This window comes from Geospiza fortis, unplaced genomic scaffold (genome assembly GCF_000277835.1).
Source record: "Geospiza fortis unplaced genomic scaffold, GeoFor_1.0 scaffold16, whole genome shotgun sequence".
NCBI lineage: Eukaryota > Metazoa > Chordata > Aves > Passeriformes > Thraupidae > Geospiza > Geospiza fortis.
The window spans coordinates 3443538-3457954 of NW_005054302.1; the positions used below are offsets into that span (position 1 = coordinate 3443538).

A 14417-nucleotide genomic window follows, 5' to 3' on the forward strand; every position below is an offset into this window, starting at 1 on the left:
AAATGATAACTGGTGCTGGAAAAAAGCAGGCTGTCACCACCTAATATGTCCCATACTGTGCTGGTTTAGCCTTTTGTGCTGGGTTATGGTGAACCAGACTGGGGAACTGATCCAGATGAAAAAAATCTGGGATGATTTTTGCTAATTACTTCCCCAGTCTGGTTCTCTATGCATTTGCACAAATGCTTGCCCATACAGTGGGGGGAAAAAGTGGGAACTGCCTTTTTTCAGTGGGTTTGATTTATTTGCCACAGCTCTGACTGAAGCGTGTATCAAGCTGTTGCTGTGTAGGTCATTCCTGCATGTTTGATGACCTGCTACAAATACTCTTCTGGCATTCTGTACAGCTGGTTCTGTTGCAGTGAATGTAGCTAGAATCCATGCAGAGGAGGATGGTCCTTCACACTGCAGAAAACACAAACAGTTGCTCCCATTAGGAACAGCTCCTGCTGTATGCAGAAGAGTTGAGGTTGCATCACAGAAATACCTGTTAAATCAGATTTCTTGTGGTTTATTTACTGGAAAATATTTCACTTACGTTAAAAGCATTGGTCTTGATGCTTTTATTCCCAAAGCAGTGAATATAAACCATGACTGAAAGATAGGTGGCACACATGGTCTTCTCAAACTGCTAGGGACAGGGCTGGAATGTGGAGTCTGGAAGTTCAACTGAAGTTCAATAACCTATGCTGTCACCTTGATCCTGCTCTGCAGTTGGGATGTGATCTTCCTACATATGTGCATGTTCCTTTCTTAAAGGTTGGCTCAGTTTTGCTTACCCTGTTTGTGGTATCAATGCCCTGCAAGAGTATCTCATGCTAAGCTTGTTATATCTTGTATTTGCAGCCTGTGCAGTACGGATAAATCCCAAAAAGCAGAAGTCAGAGAATATTAGTGGCAGAAGTGGAGAGCAGTGTGGTGCTGTGAGCTGCTGATACTTTCTGCATGGCTGTTTTTACCCTGTAGGGCAGTGTGGGGTGTTGGGGTTGTGCAGTGAGGTGAGGCTGCAGTGCAGGCAGCTCCTCCGTGCTCCGTAGGCACCTCACAGGAGTCCAGGTTATTGCATGGTTTCATGCTTTACCTTGAGCTGATTTTTGGGTGGAAACCTCCCGGGAGCTGGCTTTCAACAGAAGAGCAGCAGGTGTTACCTGAGCAACCAATGTGCCCAGGATGTGATGGAGTGGGTGTATATAGGGATGGGTGTATGCTGAGGAACCACCATAGCCATTCCCAACTTGTCTCTTCAATCACACCAGTCCTCAGGATGTCAATTTTAATATTAAACACTAGAGGGTAGTATGTTTCTGGTATATACTTTATTTTAGAACATATCTGTAGTGATTTTTAAATCCCCTGAATTTATTATACAACTAGATATTTTAAAACAAATGTAGAACTAAAGAAAAAACAGTGCTTTGCTTCCAGGACTGTGAGATTAGCAGCATTTAGTGATGTGCAGTAGTATTTTTGGTCTGAGTAGAAAAAGAATTGGATTGAATTTAGAGCTGACTTCTAACTTTCTTCAGAAACACTGTTAGGAAACTATACTTAAATTATTCACTCTGTGCCTGATACCTCGATATTCACACCTATGTGCATGCAATGTAAATGCAGAGCTCTATATAAGAAGAGGTAATGCCTGACAGCAAGCAGTTTTGCCAAGAGATACTGGGTTTTGGTGTTTAACAAGGCAAACATTTATGTGTTTGGCATTCATGACATCGACATGACATTGGTTTTGGTATATTATTGATCAGTGCTTGAATAACTTTTTTTTTCTTTCAGGCACCACCTTCCATGGTCAATAATGAACAACGCCAACATGCTGAGCACATATTCTTATCATTTAGAAAATCAAAATCACCATTTGCTGTTTGCAAACATATTTTGGGTAAGTTTTAATAAATGAATTTAGGTGTGTACATTCTTTTATAACTGGAACTGTGCTGTTCTTTTGCAGCTGGGACTATGAACATCAGTTTTGATTTTAATGACGGGGACTTTTTGATGGAGGGTGAAGCCTCTTACTGTCCGTTTTTGTTTTATTTCTGTGAGTTTCAAAGCTGTAAGGTGTAACTTAATGTAGCTAAGTTCCTAAACTGATTCAATAGATTTCCTCTGCAACGTGATTATTGTAATACTGTCTAATCTGTGCAGCTTATGCAGCTGCCAGTAGCGTGGTTGCTTGGCTTTGTGCTTGCTTCCCATTAAATCAGCCAACGATGCAATTTTATGCACTTCTACCAGATTTTGCATTAGTGCTGAAATGACAGTTTATTTCTAGATGAACAACTTAGTTGCTGTTGACAGCCCAGCTGGAGGAAAAGAGGAAAAAGCTAGAAAAGTATCTGTCCACCTGGTACAAGCAAGACAGTATTGATTTCAAATTTTCTGTGATTATACCTGTGGAGAAAGGAAAGAGGCAGATACCACCCTTCATCAGAAATTTCTCTGATTTTAGTGCTCTAAAATGCTCTAAATGTGGTTGGGTAGCTATTTATAAAAGAGAAATATTTTTACAGGTGGTATAGAGACTTTTTAGAGTTTGGCAGCTAGATCTGAAAATTACAGGGGCAGTAAAGATGTAAGATTGCTGCTCAGCACTGTAGTATTGATGTGAGTGCTGGGGACAGGTGAGGGGGAATGTCAATGAAAACTGACTCTGAGACCGGGGAAAACCTCAAAGTTTGCACAAAAGAACACATGCCAAAACCACAAAAAGCAACTTTTCTTTTAAAGAATTTGCTGGAATGAACAGAGAAATATTATAATTATGTTGAAAATATTCTTTTCATACTTAATTCATTCTGCAGTATTTTTTAACAGTTACTTATAAATTTACTGGATTAGAGACTTAGAATTCATGAATATTATGATGTCAGTATTGCAGACCTACTGCTGTGTTACACTGTGATGTATAGGACGTGCTTCCTTTCCTACACCCACTCCACACCAAATATTTCTCTAAAAATGATGTTCTTCTTGGTTTAGTGTATTATAGAAGTACTCCATCTGGTTTGGAAAACTGCAGTCCCACTTTTTGCTTGATGGGTCAGCAAAATTGATGCTTCTTGTTTTCGTGTTGATTTTTAAAGAAAATAAGGTGAACGAAAACATCCTTAAGTGACTTTGTTTGCAGACCATTTGGATCTAAGGATGCATTCATCATCAATCAGAAATAAATAATGAAATCTCATGACATCTTAAATGTGGCTGGTTGAACAGAATATGATGCTGACTTTAATACTTCTTGGATGTTTAGATATATTACATCCTTAAACTGTTCATATGCTACCACCATTGAAAATCCAGCATGTTTCCACACAGGGCAGGTTTTTCATGAGAATGTAGGCAGTTATGATGCTGAGACCTGGAATTTAGAGACTTTTTCAAAATTTTCTGCTTCCTCAGTAAGTATGTGTACAGTATGAACAAAAAGAACAGGTAGTTAAGATTTGGGAGTTGAGGAAGAACAGGCAGGGATCCTCAAATCAGGAACCAGGAAGGGAAACAAGCTCTTCATGATGAAAAATAAAAGACTTGAAGTGTACTGAAGGGATGTGTGCAGGAAGGATGGGCTGGAACCAGAAGATCGAGTAGATGGCTTTTAAAAGAAACAGGAAAAAAATTATCAAGACAGGAGCTGGAATGGAGGTAGAGAGAGATAACAAGGATGATGTCATTTATGGAAAGAGGAGTGGAGGAATGACAAAGGGAGAATAATGGAGAAGGTGAGCATATGGGAAAGGGGAACGGCCATTACTATGTTGTTCTTTAGAAACCTGGGGTTGAAGCCAGGAAGCACAAGGCACTGCATTCTGCTGTAAGTTTGTGCAGAATTTTGTTCAGTGCAGTGGCAAAACTTGTCCTTCCTTTCTTCAGTAAGTTCTGTGGAGGATGGTGCTGCTCTGGCTGATGACAGGCTCACGCCGGGGGCTGCAGCTATGTGGCAGTGATCACAGTTGTGCGGCTGCGGGGCTTGGGCAAAGGGGAAGCGCCGTCCTTTTTAATTACATTCTCTTTCTTTGTGTGTGTGTATGAGCTTTGTACAGCTAGAAAAGCTGAAGGCCCAAGGTAACAAGTCCCAGAATTAAAATTCCCATGCAAGATTAATTCAATTTGTTTTTATATGTGTTAGACATACACATAAATCTTTTACTTAAGTGGTTACTTAGTTTTTCGAATTAAGCTAAGTAGATTTAAACGTGGTTTATTTTTATTTAAGCATGTTTACCTCTGTGGGTTTAGATTTGGAGCCTGATTAAATGACTTTAAAATATTTTAGCATATTAGCTGCTATCTTTGATATAGAACTTGAATATAAAGGAAATTTATATCATAAACTTGTGTGTATGTAAATGGGGCAAGAAAATTTGTTTTGAAGTAATTTAAAGCCCTTCATCTCATGACAGAGGTTTTTTCAAACACAGTTTTTCTAGTCCTGGCAGGTCAACCACTATAGCTCAAACTCTGCTTCTTGTTTGGGAATTTTATTTCCTATTTTATGCTTTTGCCACCCAGTAGCTGCGCCCTTTCTGAAAATTCTTTCTGCAGAGCTCAGAATGTTTTGAAACGGGCTTCTGAGATGTTACCTGCTATTTCCAAGTTAAAATTTTTAAAAGCAAAGAAACAACAACAAAAAATGTCTCTGTAGCTTTCTAGCATTATAGAAGTTTACACCACGGATGGTGTAAAATTTTTGCTTGGAAATGTTACTTTTAAGTGTAAGTGGATTTGCTTCTTTTTATTACCCATGAAATACATGTACTTTTATGTACTATTTGTTTCAAAGGCAAACACAGAAATTTCCCGTTTTGACATGTCTGTAATACTAAACACTTTTATTAATTAGTCTATTGGAACTAAATCTGTTATCTTGTTTATTTTATTCCCCTGTTGTGTTAGCATTCTTATTCCGGTTCTTTGAACCAGCCTCCTAGCACAGACAACTTTTCTCCTAGGTCATTGAGTTGAATAATACCAGACAATTTGATAACTGGGTTATTGATTATTTCTCCCCCTTCTGAGTTGTAAATTCCTTCTCTGTTTTCATAGCAACAATATTCTATTTAATAATAAATGATAGTAAATTCCATTAATTTGTTGTTGGAAACACAGTCAAGCTGAATACATGTCTTCTGATACTCAAGTTGCCTTTGTTTTTTTCCCACAGAAACTAGTAAAGTGGACTATGTCCTTTTTCAAGCTGCCACAGCGATAATGGAAGCAGTTGTAAGAGAATGGATTCTCTTGGAAAAAGCTAGCATTGAGTCACTGCGAACATTCCTTCTAACCTATGTCTTACAAAGGCCTAAGTAAGTATAGAAAACACACCTCTGAACATATAGGGTGCTGCAAAAAATCTGGGCTATCATTTTTCATTTCCCTGGGCTATCATTTTTGTTTCCCTGTTTCCCTGTTCTTCTAGTCTTAGCAGTTAACTTCTATCAGCTTTCCCTTATGAATTCACACAAGATATTTGAAAAAGAAATGTGTTTAAAATTTTATTGAGCATCGATGTCCAGAATTACCTGCAATTATATTTGTGCAATGTTGTTTACAGCCTCCAAAAATATGTTCGGGAGCAGATTTTATTAGCGGTAGCGGTGATAGTGAAAAGGGGATCATTAGACAAATCAATCGACTGCAAAAGCATTTTTCATGAAGTCAGCCAGCTGATCAGCAGTGGTAACCCCACTGTGGTAAGTACTTAATTTTTTTCCTTCAAAAATTAAGCAGTTTGTATCAGCAGCTTACATTATATACTTAGTGGCTATAAAATATTTTATACTTCGCTTATACAATTAGTCATTAAGTTGGTAACTATCCAATCATTTACCAAATTGGAGATTTTTTAATGTTTTGGGACTAGGGGTAGTATGTGTACACATACTTTGGTATACAAGGAGACCATATTTTTAGGGAATGTTTTCTGAATAGCAGCTTTAAGTGCCATAGTTGTGGGTTGATGGTTTGTTTTGGTTTTTTTGGTGTGTTTTTTTTTTAAATTATTGTTTGTTTGTTTTCTTTTTTCCTCTGGTTTTCTTTAATGTAATGGCAAGATCTAAACCAGATCTTCCATTAGCTGGGAGGTTCTTTGCACACTCTGTTCCCCTTCCATCTGAGCAGTGCTGCACTCTGCTGTGGCTCAGCTGTTGAAATGGACTGTGAGCAGGAGGCATAGGCCTCTGCTGTTCTTTGGGAGACAGTAGGTGGAGAGAAAGGGGTGTGAGGAAGTAAAACATGGAATGGAAATACAAAACTTATTCTTGATTTAATGTCATACTACTAGGGGTAAGTGTTACCTTCGATACTGAGCTCAAAGTGGAAACAAGGTGTCCAATATCTATCTATGCATTTAGTGAAATTCCGTTTGCTATGCCAGGGGATAAGTTTAGAATAGGTCATAATAGAGGCATGTAACTAGAGCTTAAAGAGAGGTGATTTTTTCTCCTACCAGATGAAAATCAAAGAGTATATAGATTCCATGCTGAAACTTTAACTGAAGCTTTTCTCAAAAAAAAACCCTTGAGAGAACTGGCTCATTACACTGCTGAGATTTAGAGCAGCAGTTGTACTAGATAGATGGGAGTGGCAAATGTTTAACTCTGAAAATTCAATCAAAGTATACTAGAAGTAATCCAGCTCATGTCATGGTCCTAAAAATAGTGTGTCACCTCTGAGCAGCAAGTAATATTGCTCCAGGGTATGGAAATTTCATTTAGTCTTGTAAAACTTAATTTCACCGTTATTTACCTTAAGGAAACCATTTTAGTCTTTTGATTCTGCATATTTCAGATAGAAATAGGTATTTGTTAAGAACTGAGTTAATGCTTTTTTCCAGGAAACATAGCCTGGTTATTGCAACATAGTTACAGCTGAGGTTTTCAAGTTTTATGCACAACACTTTGTATGCTTATGTAGTTTGTAGGATCTTTGCATAAAGCTACAAGAGTGACATAAATAGAAACGTGGACTTTGAACTAAGGAATGCACAGTCCAGCTTGTGCAGTTGTATTCTGTGCATGCACTGTCCACAGACACACTGCACTGACCACAGCATACAGCAAGCTAAGACTGCCTGCTCCAAGCATATCATCCTGGGCATGCTGCAGAGCACGTTGCAGAGGAGCTCTGGCTGGGGCACTCTTCTCCAAGTTCAGCTCACTGCCAAATTGAGCTCAGTTTTTCATTTCCCTTTATTTAATTTTCCTTTTATTTCCCCCTCTTCATAAGTATGAATTTCTCCACGGTTTTTCCAAAATATCTGTGCTCAAGTTTTAAGAATGGTATTGAAAATGTCTAGGATATATAATGTTTTCTATTCTGGTGTGCTAATAAGACTTACTAGCAAAAAATAAAAGACGTGATGCTGCTGAAAGGTCTTTTCTGTATGGCACAGTGTATGGTTGGTAGTCTTTGGCAAACTGGTTATAAGCACATGCTCCCGTGTATATGTGATGGTTTATATTATAAACCAGTTCTCATTCATGAAAATGTTCTTGTAACCTTCTGAGACTTAGCAGCAGGAGAGACTCTGATACTGGCACCCAGGACTGGCATGTGCAATAATAAGCAGTATTAAAATGGTGTTTCAGCATGCTACCTGCCAAAACTCCAAAACTGCTTTCTGAAGGGAGTCAGGGCATGCCTCTTGTATAAATATGTAACAGCTTTGAAAGGTTGTATGAAATAACTCATACAATGAATTTTTTATTATTTTAGTTATCTTTTCAAATATGGTTGGGTGGTTTTGTTTCTTTACTAGTGTCCCTGTAGCATTCAGCCATGCCTGAGGGGCCGTGTGGGACCCCAGTGGTGCAGTTGCCTTGCTGCTGTGGGGAGTCTCAGCTGAGGGTGCCCAGGGTAAGGTGTGAGGCCCACATCCTGAAGGGAGTGGTGCTTTCAAGATCCGAGATGTGCTGTCAGGACAGTGCCATGCACTGTCACAGGTGCTTCCGGAGATTCATTTATATTAGTTACTTGTAAATACAGACTTCCATTCAAATCACAGAAGAGGCTAGGATGTAGGTAGTGAAAGAAGTCAGCAGATGTTTTCCAGTCCTCTCTGCTTCTCTGTGAAAGGAATCATTCAATTTTTTTGACATCTTTCCCATGGTGTGATACGCACTCTTGCCTCCTTGTACACTCAAGTTGCAGAAGTCTGTCATACCTTTATGACTCCTAATTCTTTTTCCAGTCTTTTTATCCTTTCTGTATCTTTCTCAGCCATCTGTTCTGACCTTCTGGTTACTCATTTGTGTCATCCTGCCTGAGGTTCACTACACATGAAGTCAGCAGCAGGTCACTTCGTATTTAAAAATGATCAAAGCTCTCAAACAAGAGCTATCAGCAACTTTTAGCTGCTGATAATTGGTTAGGGCATGGTACTAATTACACACCAAGGTTGTGGGTTGGATCCCCATATGGGCCATTCACTTAAGAGTTGGACTTGATCCTTGTGGGTCTCTTCCAACTCAGAGTGTTTTGAGGTGATGGCTTTCTACAGCAGTTTGTAATTGAGAGAAAGTCTATTTTTAAAAAGCAAAGCATTCTCTTGTCTGCTTCTTGCTTACCTTTTCCTCCCTGTTGGCTGTGGAGCTTCTTGATCCATCTTTATCTTACAAAAATAATGTAGATGCTGAATCTTTTCCATTCCCTTCAGCCCTCCACCCAATTTCTGTCAGACATCTGTACTAACTTTGTGATCATCAGCCAGTCCTGCTCCATGAAATCTTTGGGACTTTTGAGTAATAACCTTGTCAGGATCAAGTCTTGATAGTTGAGGTAATAAGGAGGGCAGTGAATGTAGATGGTAGATGTTCTTTGTGTCCTTTTGCAGGATTTGATGTGCTTAGTAGCTCAACTTCTTGAGTACTAGTTAAAAAGATCTTCAGAGATGGATGTGTTTTGAGGCTAGGACATGAAGGTATTTAGTGGCAAACTGACATATAAGCAAGACTGTTGAGAATGAAAAAATAAGGAGATTGGAAGGAAGATAAGCAGAGGAATTGTGATGAGTATAATAAAATTGCTTTAGTATTGAGTAATCTTTTAATAGTGGAACACAGTGTATGTGTTAAGGAAATAACAAGACACTAAGGAGAGTTAATACTTCAGGGATGGGAAGGATGCATGGTTAGAGCCAGGTTTAGAACTAGAGTGTTGGCTTCTGCTGCTGTTTCTCTGCCATTTGATGCTTTATGAATCTCACTGAAGAAACCTTTGTATGAGAAGGGAAAGCAAACTTTTAGTCTGGCTGCCTATTTACTTGTAACTGAGTTTAGGTAGTAATCCTCTAGGAGCACAAAGATTAGCTTTAGAGTTCTTGGTTTTGTTTTTTCTGGTTCCTCCTGTATTATCAATAAAAGCCATCTCTCTGGAGGTGGAGAATGAAGGAGAATCTGTAATCTCCCTCCGACAGCAATTTCAGGATCTCTTTTCAAAATCTTCATTTCTCTGGGGGACTGAGTTTCTGGCAGCAGACACAGTCTCATGAGCCAGTCTTACAATTCTAAATACATGTTTTCTATCACTGATTTCAAGATTTTGGAGAACTGCATAGGCCAAGTTCTTCTCAACTATAAATGCCTTCAATTTCTTGGCCTTTTCTTGTGTTAAAATATTCTGCTTTTGCATAGCTGAAGGATTTCATTTGTCCTTCATCCCTGCCAGAAGGACAGGAATCCTGGCAGCTAAGTGACTTACTCCCAGGAGGAGGATCTGGTCTGCATGTGAACACAATCAGATTTTGTTTAAAACCAGACTGAGATACCGATCACACCTCGATTTCTTCCAGTATATGTATAGCCAGATGCAGAGGGATCTAGCTGCTATAGAGTTGACATGAGACTGGGAAGCAACAGCAGCTGTGTTTTTTTGAATGTATTTTAATGTAAAGTTCCATATCTGAAGCCTACATATTTTTTTTGTATACGGAAGAAAGCTTGTCAAGACTCACTGGAAAAGCTCTGGAATCCTAACAGTTCCTTTTCTTGCAACATTTGTAAATCTGTTGTTCTGTTTCTCAATGTTCCTAGTTGGGCTAGAGAGAAGATCCAGCCGCTTCAGATTACCTAAAGCTTCTGAGGGATGTGCTGTGAATGGATTTCATGTGAGCAGTGGGAAATATTAATAAGCAAAACTCCAGGCATTCATCTTCATTGAGGTTAATATATCCATTATAATGGCTGCCTAGATAACTAGTTATATTTATTTAGCATTTACAGTTCTTGTTTCTATTCTTTAAAGGCAATTTCACTTCTGGAAACCTGTCTAGCTGTTAATAGTTTCATGTGGTAGGGTAGGAGTTGGAGAGACTGTCCTGACTTTCACATTTTGACAACAACTTATGTATTATCCACCCCAAGTTGTGTCTTCTGGTCTTATAAAATTGTTACTTTGTTCTGTGTACCTCTTTGCCCTTGAGGCATGTTGAGTCTAAAAAGCAGAGGGTGAACCAGGATGTTTAAGCTGGTAAGTTCAGGCCCAAGTTAGTGTGTTAAGATTGGTTTGGGAATTTTAGCGATCCAGAAACTACTCCACATGTGAGGTTAAAATGTGATAGAAATTATAGAAATGTAAGAGAACTTTAAAAAGTAAGTGGCTTTTTAGTAGTTGAATTAATCAGGGTGCTTTTGCGGTTTTCAGATTTTTCTGTTGAAAGGGAGCTGGCTTTACCAGAGATGCAAGTCTCCAGCTTAGTTGCCTAATAACGACTAGAAATTGATAACTTCCCAGTTACATTTACAGTAGAGCCACAGTTCCAGCGACAGGGCTGGGAAGGGAGGCAGTATGTTCCAAGTGGTGAGATGTGCGTCCCCTGTTCTATGTATGGCATCCCAAACCCTTTCTTTCCTCAATTTTGCCATCTCATGAGATTTGCACCTGTGACTCCACAGACCCACTGGAAAAGAAGAAATTAAGCGTTTCCATGTATTACACCATGTATCTTTTTTATTATCGTGGTGTCACACAGGTAAACAGGCTTGAGGGGAGAAGCCTCTTTAAGACATTTGTTGACCTTAGCTGCTTGGTGTTTAGTCATTCTTCCTCTCAAAGGTACCACCCTTCAGAATAAATGTGTTCAGTAGCATACTGGATCTTTGTGTTAGTCTGCTTAGAAACAGCCCCTTCTCCCTCACAGCCTCTCATTGTTTTCTTTGGGCAGATCTGCTGTGGAACACAGCCGTGTAATGCAGCTCATTTGACATAGCTGGCAGTATGGCAGGCAGAGCCAGGCAAGAGAGACCAGGAATGAGTACTGGGAAAAGTGGGGGGAGGGAGGACACCTACATCCCAGAGAGCACTTGATGGGATGGTGTATATTTAAAGCTGGGTGCTGCTGATGGTGAGCTGCATGGCTAGTCTAATTATTCGTTATTTTGGGTTTAATTGAAAGTCCTGTATTTGTTCATGCAGCTGTGGTAGGAGTGAAGATCGAACTGGTGGCATTCCCACAAGAACCTGGAGAAGGATATGTTACCTTTATAAATGGTTTTCAGGCCTTCAACTTCTTTTATGAGATTACTTTTTTTTTTCCTCCTCCTGATTTCTGCTTTGCAACTTTGCCTGTCTCCAGAGAAACAAAGAAGAGCATGTTTTGCACCCCGTGCTCCAGCAAACTCTGCCTGGACCTCTTCCATTATTAGTAGAGGCTGCTGCTTCCCTTCTCTCTTTGTCCGAAGCCTTCATGCTTCACATGCCACAAGATCATCTTCCTCTGGCCCATGGTGATTCACAGGGGAATTGGCTTTTTCTTTCTCAGCTCACCCTGGGGGTTTCCCTTGGTTTGGCTGGTTCCCCCCAAGGAAGGGAAGCAAGGTCTCGCTTATTGTTCCGCTGTAGCTCTGATGTGCTAACCTGGTGCTGCTCATCTGTCTGTGCACAGTGGCAGAAAGGGAATGAGAGGAAAGGAGTGCACTGCCCAGCCAGTCCCTTACTGCTGACAGCCCAGAACTGCAGCTGTGGGTCCTATTCCTATCATCATATCCCTGCTCTATAGCTTTTTTCCACCAGTTGGCTCATTTGGGAAGGAACAGATGAAAATCAGTGGGTTCTTCCTGGTGCTTGCTTATATTTCTTCAAAATATGTTCTGGTTTTCTTTGGTTGGGAACCACTACTTCAGCTCCTAGGTCCCCCACCCATCTTGAAATACTCCCAAGTTGAAAAGTTGGAGTGGCCCCAGTTATTCTGTGTACTTAAAGATATTTCTTTTGGCCCTCTGGCCATCCTTTTAACCTTCCAATTTGGAGTTGCAGCTTATGTTCTGGAGATTTAGATACTCTGAAAATGTTAGCAAAAACAGCTGTGCTTATTCAAGGAAACTGGAGAAGACTATTATTGCCTTTATAAAGAAAGCCTTGCTTTAAACAACTTAGTTAGTAAAATTGCTTTTGTTACAGTCTCATTACAGAATTCTATCACCTAGGAGCAACACAGCAAATTTTGCTTCTGATACGTTTATTCTTTGATTCTTCCTGCTCTTGTGCAAGTTAAATTTAAATAGTTTAGGAATACTATTAAATCTTCACATGGCTTCCCTTTGGTTTCAGTAACAGAGTTTACATTCTACGTGTGGAGACAAAAAGTCTTCTAAATGCATATTCAGGCTGGCAGTGATCTAATGTAACGGGTAGATGTTATGATTTGCTCTATTCAGGCAAAATCTTCCTTCTTTTAAATATGCTTACTGTTTTTGCTGCAGGTGTAAATGATACTTGCAGAAGGCACTGCCTGATAGTTTAGATTTTGTAGTAAAATGAATTCTTTAATCAAATCTCTCACAACCTAACTGTATTTCTGCTCTGAATTCAAAACAAGGAAACTGTTTTGGTATTGGAGTTCATTCTGCTTTGTCTGTTGGCTTTATTGCTGCAGAGCTGATGTACCACGTGTCCATTTTTTCCTAGGCTGTATTTGAACTCTTCTTCCTTTCAGATGCTCTGTAACCTAACTACCCTCAAATTAAGCACTTCATTTATTCCATGGGCAGCCCAGGCACAAGTGTGAAATCCCTTTAAACATTATGGCTTTAGCTTCTTTTATAGGGGACATTCCGTTTGGAGGAATAAGTTGTAATTTACCTTTTGCATCTGAGTTTTACAAATGATATATAAATGCTGTTTATTGTTAAAATGACATATGGTCTTTCTGTAGTGTCTGTGTTTTATTGAAGTCATTTGAAAAGAAAACCACTAAAACGATGTTACTACTGGGTGTCTGATTGCCAAGTTAATCTCTTATCACAAGTCCCATTGATCTTCTGTTTGAGCAGCTGAGAGTCTATTTTATGTATAGCGATCTTTCATAAAGTTTATTCCTGGTAATAAAGCTAACTGGGGTGAGTGCCAAGCTATTCTCAGAGGCAATGCTCTCTCTCAACAAGAGAAGGATTTTATTTTGTTAGATGGGCTTATTGTTTGGGTATGTACTTGTACAGAACTAGTGAAATTGCTAGGGAGTGAGTCAAACTAGGTTCAGAGGTGTACTCTTACTGGTATGAAGTTAATGGCATTGCTGAACAATAGACATTCAGATCTGGCTTTTAATATGATGCCCAGAGTCATGTGCATTTTCTACTTATTACAGTGTGGTGTTACTAACTTGCATTGTTAATCTCTTCTGTGGTGTGGCAAAAACCTGAAAAAAAACCCCTTTAAAAAAGAACCAACAAATCCTCACCAGAAAACAAATGAACAAACCAACCAGCCAAAACCACACCAAAACCATCAACAACAAACAAACAAACAAAAAAACCCCCCAAAACAAAACACAAAAACCCCCAGAACCCTCCACCCTAGAATTTTGTGTTAGGTCAATTCAATTTTCTTATGTGTAAGAGGAAGAAATTTTAGTTCACATAGCACACCAGCATTGGTTTCTCTGAAATTGTTGGTTTTCAGATTTTTGAAATCTTTCTTCTGATAATATTTATGTTGAGGTACTTAGTGTCTTCACACCAAATGTATCTGTATATTAAAAAAATGTAATTCAGAACATTAGTGGTTAACCATCAGTAAAATTACTTTATGAAAATCAAATTTTATTTTTCGTAAAATTTACTTGAGCCTTATTCCAGAGTTTCTGAAATATTATTGTGTATTCAGGAAAGTTTAATAGCTGGCTGGGCAAATATTATTTTAAGCTAATAATTTGTTAATACTCATGAAAATGGCCATCTTACTGCTCTGGACAATAGTCTGTGTAAATTCCTGTAGCCTTATGGCAGTTTTGGGAAGCAGTGGTGGTTTTGCAAAGCTTTGTGCAAATACTTGACAAGGGGTACACACAGGTGCAGATGGCAACAGAAGCGGATGGATGTGCAAATACTGCACACGAGGCCCTAGGGATAATGAGGGAATGGGGCAGGATTTGCACTCCAGGTATTGAAATACCAAGTTAAGGAAGTTGAGGG

The 14417-nt window shown here is 39.2% G+C and overlaps 1 protein-coding gene across 1 annotated transcript in view; it reads left to right on the forward strand.

Moving 5' to 3' along the window:
• Positions 1-1790: 1790 nt before the first annotated feature.
• Positions 1791-14417, forward strand: part of XPO4 (exportin 4) — a 52316-nt gene continuing 39689 nt past the window's right edge. The window contains exons 1-3 of the mRNA XM_005417690.2: positions 1791-1891; positions 5174-5315; positions 5564-5702. Of these exons, the coding sequence (XP_005417747.1) occupies positions 1798-1891; positions 5174-5315; positions 5564-5702 (375 nt within the window). The 5' untranslated portion in view covers positions 1791-1797. The remainder of the gene's footprint in view (positions 1892-5173; positions 5316-5563; positions 5703-14417) is intronic.